Source organism: Antechinus flavipes, chromosome 4, assembly GCF_016432865.1.
Source record: "Antechinus flavipes isolate AdamAnt ecotype Samford, QLD, Australia chromosome 4, AdamAnt_v2, whole genome shotgun sequence".
NCBI classification, from domain to species: domain Eukaryota; kingdom Metazoa; phylum Chordata; class Mammalia; order Dasyuromorphia; family Dasyuridae; genus Antechinus; species Antechinus flavipes.
Genome location: NC_067401.1, coordinates 73850561 through 73863255, shown reverse-complemented (window position 1 = coordinate 73863255; position 12695 = coordinate 73850561). Strand labels below are relative to the sequence as shown.

Sequence of the window (12695 nt, the reverse complement as noted above, 5' to 3'; positions counted from 1 at the left end):
CTCAGTGCTTTACAAATATTATCTTATTTGATCTTCATAGTAACCTTGTGAAACAGGTGCCATTATTAGCACTGTCATTTTACAGATGAATATACTGAGGCAGAGAAAGGGGCACAGAGAGGTTAAGTGACTTACCCAGCATCACAAACCTTAAGTGTTTAAAACGAAATCTCAATCAAGGTCTTACTGACTCCAGACCTATATTCTACTCACTGTACCACCTAGCTGCCTTGTGGCATTAAAGGTACCATCCAGGAAACTGGATGATGATAGAATCAGGAAAGGAAATGGGCAGGTTCTGTAATAAGAGTGAGGGATAATAACAATAATAAAAAGAGTAAGAAATAACAGACAAGCTAACTGCTACAATAATACCTTCATAATGTTAAGACCTAGAAGAAGAAAAAGTTCTCAAGAAAAAGTTCTTCAAGCTAAGACAGGATGACCACTTGACAGCATGCTATCATGGGGATGCTTTCTCACGTGGCAGTTAGATAACCTTAGAAAGTCCCTTCCATGATTCTGTAACCCCCTGGCAGGAGACAGTGGAATCAGGAAAGCTTGTATGGAATAGGGACAAAATAGCAAGAATAGATTGTGATTTGCACCATTGGAAATAGCATTCAAGAGGGAGAGAGGAAGGGAAGAAAAAAAGCACCAAAAGAGTGCCTACTGTGTACCAGCTAGAGTGATGATATCAGAGTCCATTAAAATAGTAAGCTGAATGTCATACATTAATACTACAAAATCTAAATGTAAAATGAGCTTCTAAACTTCTATTTCCATAAGACCTGGACTTGTAGGATCATTCTATTTGTATGACTTTAATCAAGTCAGCCTTTATGCCTTAGTTTCCTTATCTGTAAAATTAAGGGCTAAGACTCATGTCCTTTCTAACTAATTGCCTGTCATCTCATAATCCTGTGACCCATATCAGTAAGACAAGCTAGAACTCTTCAATGCCTATCAGAACTCTAAGGATTTAAAAATCAGGACACTGATCCATTGTAGCTGGGGCTCGCCACATTCCCAAGAACATTCCAAGTGAAGTTTCCTTTGTAAAAAATTCAGCTAGGATGGCTCAATGAATAAAGCATTGGATTTGGGAGTCTGAAAAACTTGAATTCAAATACACTACTAGCTGTATAATCCTGGGCAAATCACTTGATCTTTAGCTGCCTCAGTTGCTTCAAATGTAAAATGGGGGTAATAATAACACCTACTTCCCAGAGTTGATGTGAGGATCAAATAAGCAATAAAGCACTTAGGACAGTGTCTGACACATAATGGGTTCTATATAAATGCTTGTTCCCTCTCCCTGCCCCCATCCTACCACCCCCAACTCTTTCCCTTTTCTTGCTTCAAAGAACATTTTTTCTTCCACTATTTGGCAATGTAATGCTCTCTTTTCTCCATCCTTATCATCCCACTTAGTTCTCTTCCTAGGCCTATTTCCTTGAAGTTAGGAAATCCAATTATTTACTGCCCCTGCTAATTATAGTAACCTAAGCAAACTTGTTCTAAGATACATCAAGTTGAAGTTCATTTGAGCGCACTCAATATATCCAAAAGTCTAAAATATCTCTGCAAATAGAATCTTGTTTTCTGAAAGCAAGCAGCTATGATTGGTTTCTATGTATAAGGCTTTTTATATTTTTAGTTCTCTTCCCATACAACAAAAACTATTAATACTGTTCCACTTTCTCCAGAGACAATATGGATTAGACCAAATGGAATGTTACCATGACTACCTCAATGTTATTTTGGGGATGAGAAACACTGTTAAGTCCAGCAATGTATGTGGTCAAGAATCATAGCTTTATTTCCGTTTTGTTATCAATCAATCCCAATTTAATTTCAAAGCTCAAATAGCAACGGAAACTAATTAGGAGCAGCAAGATCTGAAATCCCTAATTAAAGCGGAAGTCAATAAAGCCATAAGTGTTATCATTGGGACAACCACCAGCAGGATGGAGCCCCACAAAAGAGAGAGGGGGGGGGAGAGAGAATTTCTTTTCCCAGATAATTAGCTAAGCAAAAGTGGGGAGGAGGGAAGAAGAAGAGAGGCATTTGGAGGACAAAAGGCAGAAAACAAAATCAGTTCAGAAGGATTCTATTTCTGATTCTGATGCTACTTGCTTTTAAAACAAGCTGAAGAACTTCTCTCTACTACAGAATCTTTGTATGGGCAAAAAAAGAAAAGGATGAACAATTTTAAGGAGCACCCTCTATGGAGTGTGTGATATTTATCCTGGCACCTGAAAGCAGTGAGAGAGGACTGCAACCTCCCAGGAAGGGATGTCTAAATTAGTGAGCTAAACAAGATCATAGATTTAGAACCAGAACAGAGTTTTGAGTTCCTCTTGGCCAGCTCCTTTATTTTTAACATGAGGAAACTGAGATCCAAGAAGGTTAAGTGATTGCTCAGTCATATAGGTAATGGCAGAGATTTGAATCTAGGTCCTGTAATTCCAAGTCTAGGGCTCTCCTCCTCCCTATAATACGCAGAAAAGTACAGTTTTATTGCAAATAATCCAAGAAACCTCTTGGTACCCCTGTATGAATCCCATAAATGCAGAGGAAAAGGTCTACTGAGCCAAAAGCTCAATATCCTCTCCTCTGGTTACCTTATGGGCCAAGTGCTGAATTGCCGACTTTGTATTTACCAGAAGTGGATCTGCGCAAAACCTTCTATTAACAGAGAAATACCACAGCCAACTCCAGAAGTGTACATGTCCCGGAGGACCAACTCGGATATTTTTGACAGCTTTAAAATAATGTTAATGGTCTGACTTCATCTTACTCAACCAGAGGGATCCGCATTTAGGCCAGAAACCACATGGCCACTTTGCAGGCAAGCAAGGGGACGCTTAAGCAAATAAGGGATTGCTTCTCTCTAATGGTTATATATACTTGTCTTTTATCAAAATTTCTTGATAAAGAAAAATTAGCTTTGAGCTTAAGTTGGAAAATAGAGTCAGGCCATCAAAACACAGCATGCATTCAGGCCCTCTCTTCAGCAAGTATATATTCACCGTAGAAGATTCTTCCCTTTTTTCTTTAAAACATAATTGTCCTGTGAGAGTATCTTAAAGAGGAAAGAGAATGCAATAATCCTGAAATGGCATTTATGATGCAAATGGGGACAGAGTCAGAGAGATGGAGATAGATAAACATACACATAAAGACAGAGAGAGACAGAGCAAGAGAGAAAAGAAGAAGGGAAGGAAGGGGAGACAGACAGAGAGGAATGGAGAGAGGGGGAGGGAAAATAGAAAGGGGAAAGAGAGAGAGAGAGAGAGAGAGAGAGAGAGAGAGAGAGAGAGAGAGAGAGAGAGAGAGAGAGAGAGAGAATGAGAACCAGAAGAGGGGGGAGGAGGGAAGGAGACAGAGACAGAGTAAGAGAGACATAGAGAGAGGGAGGGAAGAATATGAAAGAGACAGAGACAGAGTAAGAGAGACATAGAGAGAGGGAGGGAAGAATATAAAAGAGACAGACAGAGTAAGAGAGACCTAGGGGGAGGGAGGGAAGAATATGAAAGAGACAGAGATAGATTTTGATGTAAAAATAGAAATAACTCTCTAGAGAACTTTTCAAATCCAACTTTGAGTTAAAATGAGTGAAAATCAAGTCTGAAAAGTCATTACCCAAGAGACAAGCCCCAAGATAAAGGGAAGCTTGTATTCATGTTCATTATGTATGTATATCATAGGAAGGCAATTACAAGTACAAACAGCATTCATTAGCACAGTTCTGTCTATCAACGGAATCAATATGAACTCATAATATCCTCAGCAAGGTAAAAAAAAATTGTACTGACACAGTCTTTTAGCATTGACTGTCTTGTGAGAGTAGGGGAAGAGGCTACTTTAACTGTTCCCATGATGAGAAAGAGAGTTTCAGCCACCGAGACAAGCTAATCTTAGTTCCCAATTTAAATGAATTAGCATTCACTGTGACACATACACCTTACACGCGCACACGTGCACACACAAACTGGAGTGCAGACAAGAAAGCTGACCTGGCTACCTAATGCTCAGCATAAAAAAGAAAGAGAGAGAGCCTCGTTTTGCCACAAGCACTTTGGAATAAAGTTATAGCACCCAGGGAGTCAGGCGGCATCTTAAAAAGAAATATTACTGAAACAGTGACAGAGCCATTTCCAGATGAGTAACACCGGCTAGGAGTTCCAGCAAGAGCTTGACATTAGGTGCTCATCAAACTCCATCATCACTCCAAAAAAGACACCTTGGCTCACAAACCAACCCGGCAGCTGTAAACTTTCTGTGAGTGTTCTTTAGAGAAAACTCCGACTCCCACTGATGATGGACCGACGCTCATCTCAAACCTCCCCTTACCTTCACTCCAATGACAGACTTCCGGTGATAAAAGCAGCACAAAGCCGCTGAGAGCGTATGAAAAGCATTGCATTCCTTAGGCATCTTCCGATTTTCTGGCCCAGAGACCACACACTTTCTCGAGGGCTCAAAGAAGGCTTCAGAAGTTTTCTGGGAGCTGCCTCCCAGGCTGCATAGTCCCCTGCCTTCCCGGCCGTTCCTGCTGCTGCTGCTGCTGCTGTCTCCTTGGGCTATGAGAGCTCTCTCCTTCTCCGGATCAGGGTGGGACTGTTCCCCCCCTTCCACCCCAGTCAAAGCCTGTAACGATCAACTCTCTCAGTCCTGACATGCTTGTGTCCAGCCTGCCATGGAGTGGGAGCCAAAAGTCCTCATGTGACCGGCCACTCTCCAATGAAATTCTAACCCCTCCAAGGAGAGGCTCTGCTCTTTAGCTGTCCCTTCACTCCAGAGACCCCGAGGACAAAACCATTCAGCCACAAGCCACAGGCAGCCTTCCCTTCACAGTCCTGGACCTTCGTCAAGTATTCTGCTCCTTTCCGCCCGTCACTCGAGCTGATCCCTCTCTGAATCAGAGAGGTTTTTAGAGAACAAGGTAAATCACATCAATCGTTCAGCCTCCCTATCCAACAGGGACCAGTTTGGAACAGCGCTGGCGGAAGGTTACCAGGTCACTTAGTCTGGCCCCTTTCCTAAAGTCCTAGGTAACCCAGGTAGGGAGAGAAAGGAGGAAAAGGAAACACTCAAATGACCACCCTGACAAGGCTGTTTATTTTTAATTAGGATGCTCCTGGCAGCCAGTTGTAGGGAAAACACAAAACCCAGCTGATAACATTGGCACAGCCATCAGTTACTGGCAGAGCCACACTGCCTTTTGGTGTTTAATTAGCAGGTCTGTCAGCAAACACCCAGAGCCACAAACCCATCCCACATGGCCCCACAAGCTGTCAGGAGGCAGCCGGGACCCGGGCTATGTGACTGACTCTGACATGATTCACAGACTTCATCAAAGCCACAAGGTGCCCCCTTCCCTTTGTGTTCACTTTTTCTGTAGGTGGCACAATAGATAGGATCTTGGATTAGAAGACTCATCTTCTTGAATTCAAATCTGACCTCAGACACTTAACTAGCTGGGTTACTCTGGGCCACATCACCTTTTGTGCCTCAGTTTCCTCATCTGTCAAAAAGCTGGAGAAGGAAACGGCAAATATCTTGGCCAAGAAAACTTTACATGGGGTCACAAAGAGATGGACAGGACTGAAAAATGACACCATCAGCATCCCAACCAAGATGAAAATGAGCCCCCATAAGTAGAAAACAGGGAAGAGAGACCTCATTTAAGTCCTTCGGCTAAGAAGGATTCCACAGCAAAGCCCCAGGAGAAGCTTCAGCAGAGATAACCTGTTTTCTCCTCAGTTCCCATTACAATGGCTCTACAAGTTTCAGTTTTTATTGAATCCAGCTTTCTGCCTGAAGCTATTCCTTCTTTTCGGTTCCAAACATTAACTTTCTGTGGCTATTGTGTCCCAAAAAGGGAATGAATCCTGCTGCTCTCTAAACCAAGGACAGGCAGCAACTCGCAGTGCAACAGAAACTGAGCTGTATTCAGTTCTGAAAGGAACGGGACCAGAAGAGACAGGATGGAGGTATGAGAAACATCCAACAGGATTAGCATCAGCTCTTTGGAAGGTCTCTACTTGTGGCGGACTAAGTTATCCCTTTGTGAAAACAGTCCATTGTTTGCTCATCTCCCCAGTGAGTAGCTCTTGAGCAGAAAAGCGGGGCTGAAAGATAAATTAGTACAAGGAGAGAAGCTTAGCCTAAGGAAGATGGAGTTAGGGTGCAGGCAAAGAGGAGGTGGTTGATGGGAAGATGGGAGGCTGGAGGGAGGTGTGGAGGGGAAGAGAAGGGAGTGTGGAAGGGAGGGAGTTGATGGGAAGAAGGTTGATGGGAGGGTAGAGAAAAGGAAGTCTTCCTGAGAATATCATTTATGTAGACATATAATGGTCATGAGTATTCAAGCTTCCAATCCGCTTTCTTCTCCTTTAAATTCACAGTGGACATGTCCCTCTCCTTCCTGCATTCTGCAATTCATTTCAACTGGACTTCTTCCTCACATATTCTTCCTTTATATTGATCATCCTCCGTGCCTGGAGTGCACTTTCCCCTGACTTCTGAAACCCTTAAGACACAGCTCAGATGTCATCTGCAAGAAGCTTTTCCCCAATGAATAGTGTTATTCCCTCAAAACTATCCTATAGTTAACTAATTTGTATATGTATTCAGGCATATGTATACATACATATACTGTATGCTGTATATTTTTAATATGTACTTTTAAAAATCTCTCCCATTAGACCCACATGTGCAAAAATGTTTGTGTCAGCCCTGTTTGTAGTGGCTAGAAACTGGAAACTGAGTGGATGCCCATCAGGTGAAAAATGACTGGGTAAATTGTGGCATATGAATGTTATGGAATATTATTGTTCTATAAAAAACAATCAGCAGAATGATTTCAGAGAAGTTTGGAAAGACATGAACTGATGCTAAGTGAAATGAGCAGAACCAGGAAATTATTGTATACAGCAACAAGACTCTACGATGATCAATTCTGATGGACTTTCTTCAACAAGATGATTCAGAGAAGTTCCAATGATCTTGTGATGAAGAGAGCAATCTACACCCACAGAGAGGACTGTGGGAACTGACTGTGGTTCACAACATAGCATTTTCACTTTTTTGTTATTGTTTGCTTGCATTTTATTGTCTTTCTCATTTTTTTTTCCAGTTTGATTTGATTTTTCTTGTGCAGCAAGATAACTGTATAACATGCATGCATATATTGGATTTAACATCTATTTCTACCATGTTTAACATATAATGGTCTACTTGCCATCTAGGGGAGGGGATGCGGAAAGGGTGAAAAACTGGAACACAAGGTTTTGCAAAGGTTAATGTTGAAGAATTATCCATGCATATGTTTTGAAAAATAAAAAGATTTAATAAAATAAATAATGTTTAAAAAATCTCTCCCATTAGAATCATTCCCTCATTCTCCTCATTCCATATTTTCCCTTTCTGTCCATTCTAGAGTGACACACTTGGAGTCAACAAGACTTACTTGCCTAGGTTTTCTCATCTGAAAAGTGAGAGTTATAAGAGTACCTATCTTCCTGAGTTGCTGTGAGGATAAAATGAAATAATATTTGTAAAGTGCTTTGTAATCCTTAAAGGTTCTATAAATACTACCCATTATTATATTTAGGGAAGTTAGGTGGTGCAGTGAACAGAGGACCAGGTTGAGAGTCAGAAAGACCTGAGCTCAAATTTGGCCTGACACGTGATATTGAGTAAGTCACTTAACAATGGTTGCCTCAGTTTCCTTATCTTTAAAATGAGCTAGAGAAGAAAATGGCAAATCCACTTCAGTATCATTGCCAAGAAAACACCAAATGGAGTCACAAAGAGCCATACAACTGAAAATGACTAAACAACATCAAATCAATCTCTGTCCCTCACGGAGTTAAAATTTCTGAGGTCCCTATTTTGGATTATCTCTTCTAAATTATTTCCATGTTATTGCCTTGTAAATCTTGGTTTTTTTCACCCTTTATTCCTATAGATAAGAGAGAAGATATTGTCTTGTGGTAAGAATGATCCTACATGCCCCCAGTTGTCCAATTCATTATTGATCTTTGTCTTCCTCATGGCCATTTATTTTTACTCCTCATCTGCCATCTCCTCTCTGGACCCACGTCTTCTCAATTTTCTAGTGTCAGATGCCCAAGGTTCCCCTTCACCTGAAGCAGAATGAAGAGGACTCTCTAAGCAACAATTATTTGATAATCATATCTATTGTAAGGTATGATCTCCCTTTATAGAATATTTCTTTTCAGAAGGGGAGCCAAGATGGCACAGTAAGGGCAGGAACTTGCTCGACCTTTCCTCCAAATCACTCCAAATTCCTTTAAATAATGATTCTAAACAAATTTTGGAGCATCAAAATATTCCAAAAGTCACAGCATTGCCAGCTGAAAGCAACTTAGAAGGTCAGCAGAAAAGGTCTGGGACACCAGGGAGTCCAGTGTGCAATCCTGGAGCAGGCTGGGCCAATACAAGACCAGTCCCAATCAGCAACAGTGCTAGTGGCTTCTGTACCTCTCAGCCTGGAAACATCAGAGAGGACTCGGAAGGTCTGTGCAGAGGGTGGGAGTCCCCATGTGCAGCCCCAGAACAACCCCAGCCCTGACCCCAATTCTAGCATCAACAAATCGGGACTATTGTTTTAGCACACTAAATCTTACAGCTACAGTGGGGCAGGGACATTGCTAACAATTCCAGGGCAAAAAAAAGAACTTGTGGTCAGGTCCCCAGAAGGACCTCTGAGAACAGTTGCACAAAATGCTTGAAGCTGGGAACAGTGCACCCTCCTCCCTGGAAACAAAACCCTACTTTAACAAAGAGTTAAAAGCTGCGTAATAGGCTAGGAAAACGAGCAGACAACAGAAAAAGTTTCTGACAATTGAAAGTTACTATGGTGACAAGGAAGATGAAAACACACACTCAGAAGATGATAATCAAGTCAAAGTTCTTATATCCAAAGCTTCCAAGAAAAATAAGAATTGGCTTAGGCCATAGAAAAGTTCAAAAAGGATTTTGAAAATCAAGTAAGAAAGATAGAGGAAAAAATCAGGAAAAGAATTCAAAGTGGTACCAAAGGAAATGAGAAGAATGCCTTAAAAAACAAAATTGACCAATTGGGAAAGGAGATACAAAAACTCACTGAGGAAAATAATTCCTTAAAAATTAGAATTCAGAATATCTCTTTTCTCTCATAGAAACCTTCAAGTGGTACCCTTATCCCCTCATTGAAAAAGATTTCCCCCTTTCTTTTTCTCTGTTTTAATACCTTCCAGCCCTTCCTGGCTCATTTTCCTTGTAGGATCTTTTCTTTTTGAAACTATAGGAGTTATTATCCCCTCACTGTTAACTTTTGATGTGATTAGGATATCTTTCTTATTATCCTCCAATCCCTCCTCTTCTCCCCTTTTTATGTGCCCTCTCATTTAACAATTCAATCCCCACAAAAATTTTTTAATTCACATTCTTTTTTCTCCATGATTGTTTCTAGTTGATTTCTGCTTCCACTTGTCTCCTTATAATCCCTAAATGGGCTCTTATTTTGTTGTTCCTTCCTTGAATTGCTATATTTATTTATCCTTGTATTTCTGTGATCTAGACCATTGAAAAGCAAATAATGTTCTTAGGTCTGGTTTCTTTCTAGTAATGCTTTGGAATGCCTCTTTTGTTGTTGCTGTTACGGAACACCCATCTTTTCCCCTCCCCATAAATCATTAGGTTTGGATTTGCAGAATAGTTCACTTTGGCTTGTCTCTTGAGCCCCCTTTACCTTTCAGAGAACATTATTACATTTCCTCTTGTGGTTTCTTGTGGATTCAGAATAGTCTTGTGTTATTTGAATTTCCTTCTTTCCTTTATATTTGAAGGACTTTCTCCTGTTCACTGGCAAAAGTAGGTTTTTTTGCGATTGAAATTGTTCAATTTAACTTCTATGTGTCTGGAAGTTTGTCGCACAGGGTTTTATCCTGGAGGCAGCCTGTGGATTTGATTAGCATTCTCTTTTGTGTGTGTGTGTATGCCTTTGTGTTCAAAAGTTCTGGGAAGTTTTCTTGTGCTGTTTCTTGTATTAAGGTGTTCAAATTTTTTTAATCTGAAGTGTTTTTCTGAGAAACTCATAAAAATCCTTATCTCTATACATCCTGTCTTTAAAATCATAATGTTTTGCTTATATGAAGATCATGTTTTTCTTTCAACATTATTGCCGTTTTCTTCTCCTCCAGATTGTCTTTCACTTCTGTGCATTTGCATTCCGAAACAATTATTCTCTATTTTGTTTCTTTGGTGAGATTTGCCATAGTGATTCAAATTTTTCTTATTCTGCCAATTATTTTTGCTGTGCATACCATTAATTCTGCTTTCACAATACTTATTTTTCTTTTCAACCATTCAGGGACATTCTGTTGTGGTTCCATGCTCTCTTGGAATCCAAAGGTGCTGATTAATCTTCCTTTATCTTACAATATTTCATAGATACCTTAGTTAACCTTGAGGCTACGTTCTTTTCTGTTGCTAATATCTTCATTATTAATTTATCTGTCTAAGCTTAAGATCTTTAACTGAGTTTTCTTCCTCCTGAGACCTTTGGTCATTCCATTTTTTTTTTTTTCCTTATATTTCTCTATTGCTCACTTTCTGACTACTTCCCTTTTGAAGTCAGTTTCTCTGGGGATAAGAAATCAAACCCATCCATGCTGAACAATTCACATTTTACTGGTTTCCCTCTATACCTCAAGTATAGAGACTATATATCTTAGAGGAGAGAACTGTGGCCCCACCTAGATAATGAACCCTTCCCCTCAAGCTTAGTGAAGCTGCCCCAGTTTCCTCTATTCCTTAGTTTTCATTTTGACTCAGTTTTTGGTTATTTTTGCAGGACAACATACAGTTTGGCTGCTATCTAAGCCTTAGCCAGGTTCTGCCTTTTAGTTTTCTAATGCACTGGAAGGAGGATGGAGTCGGGTACGTGCAGTCCTGCCAGATTATCATGGTTCACAGGGGACTGGTATTAAGTATATTAGGGATTAACTTTCTGTTTTTAATTCATCATGGTTTTTTTTTACCTCTTCAGCATTCCTGGTGTCTTACGCAGACAGAGATGGCTGAAATTGCTTTTATCTCTTGTGCATTATTCTTACCTAGGAAAGATTTGAAAAAACTCTCTCTATCCTCTTATTCATATGATCCAAAAGTCTCTTCTTGCATTAGAACCGAAGTTTGATATTGTCAGAGATGGTTTCATTCTTTATACTTCCATCCCTAGGACACCACAATATTGGGCACATAAGTATGCACTTAAATACCTGCTGATGAATTTTAAGTGGCTCCTAGAGCTATAACAGTTAGTCCTGGCTCCTGGGGCCATCATTACAAAATAGGATCATAGATTAGAGCTGCAAGGACCTTAGAGGTCATCTAGGCTAGCCCCTTCTTTTTTCAAGGGCATCAACTGATGCCTACAGTTAAGAAACTTGCCTAAAGTTACAAGAGTATTAAATGGAAGAGTGGAGAGATGCACCTTGAGGTCCTTCAACTCCAAATCCAATACACTGTCTATTCTATCACACTGTCTCCTAAACACAATGGGGCAAACGCCTCTAAAACGAAATCCCCAATCAGAAAATCATTGGAGAGGTGGGTAGGGATACCTACGAGGAAAGCTTTCAATCATCAGGACAAACGGTCCCATAAATTAGAGGCAGAGACCCTGAAACACTTGAGGCTGCTATGGGGCAAAGAAGCATCCTATCTGAAATCTTCTTAGTTTTACTTTTCTTGCTTATTAAGTGCTGACTTCAGCTGTTTCTACCTGCTGGAGTACATGTGCTACCAATGCTCTCTTATTTGTTGATATCCTGGGAAAAGTCCCCATTGGCCCCACCCTAGGTACAGCTCCAAATCCTAACATATACATTGAAACTAGAAATTTTATAGAAAACCATTGCTTTGATGGTTGAACTTAAGAGCATCAAGAACACAATCTATAACTAAAAGTGGTAAGTAAAATAGCTCATGACTGAAAAGATCATAGAAATACAGATTTCTAGTCCCGTAGTTCAATCTCTTCATTTTAAAGATGAAGAAACTGAGACCTAGAGAAAAGAAGTGACCATCCTCAGAAAAGGACTAATTCTCCCTTCACTGTTGCCATAACATCTTTCTGCTTTATTGTAAAAGGCAAAAATAAAAAAAAAAGGTAGAAAAGTTTTAGAAAATGGGGTAATCCCACCATGTCATACAAAATACTGTATTATTTCTGCCCCACTCTTACTCTCAGAAACATTGCTGATGGCATCCAGGAGCCCACAAGGAATCAGCAACTACACAAAGCAGAATTAACTCAAAAAAGACCTGAGGGAAGGCTTCTGGCACAAAGGATAGATCTTCCATGATTGGTCAATGAGCTCCAATGAAACCGTGGATCTTTTACGCTTCAAAAACTTAAATTAGGTACTAATAATATGTCAGCCATCTGTAGTAGTGGTAGTAACAGTAGTGATAATCATAATACTAATACATAACAATATTTATTTAGCCAACTATAAATCCCATAAGTCATTCTGCAAATATTGCCTCATTTGATCCTCACAACATCCCTTGGGAGAAGGATACTATTATTCCAATTTTATGAATTAGGGTACTGAAGCAAATAGATTAAGTGACTTTTCCAAAAAGTCATATAAACTTTAAGTATCTGAGGT

General features: G+C 40.1%; 1 protein-coding gene across 2 annotated transcripts in view; it reads right to left on the bottom strand.

Annotated features, from left to right (window-relative positions):
* The window catches only part of BCAR3 (BCAR3 adaptor protein, NSP family member), a 165860-nt gene that overhangs the window by 70814 nt on the left and 82351 nt on the right, over positions 1-12695 (bottom strand). Inside the window, exon 1 of one of the 2 annotated variants that reach the window (XM_051993320.1) lies at positions 4360-5368. The exons of the other annotated variant lie outside the window; for it this stretch is intronic. Within the exon in view, the coding sequence (XP_051849280.1) occupies positions 4360-4443 (84 nt within the window). The 5' untranslated portion in view covers positions 4444-5368. Of the gene's footprint in view, positions 1-4359; positions 5369-12695 lie in introns of those variants that run through there. 2 annotated transcript variants of the gene reach the window in all.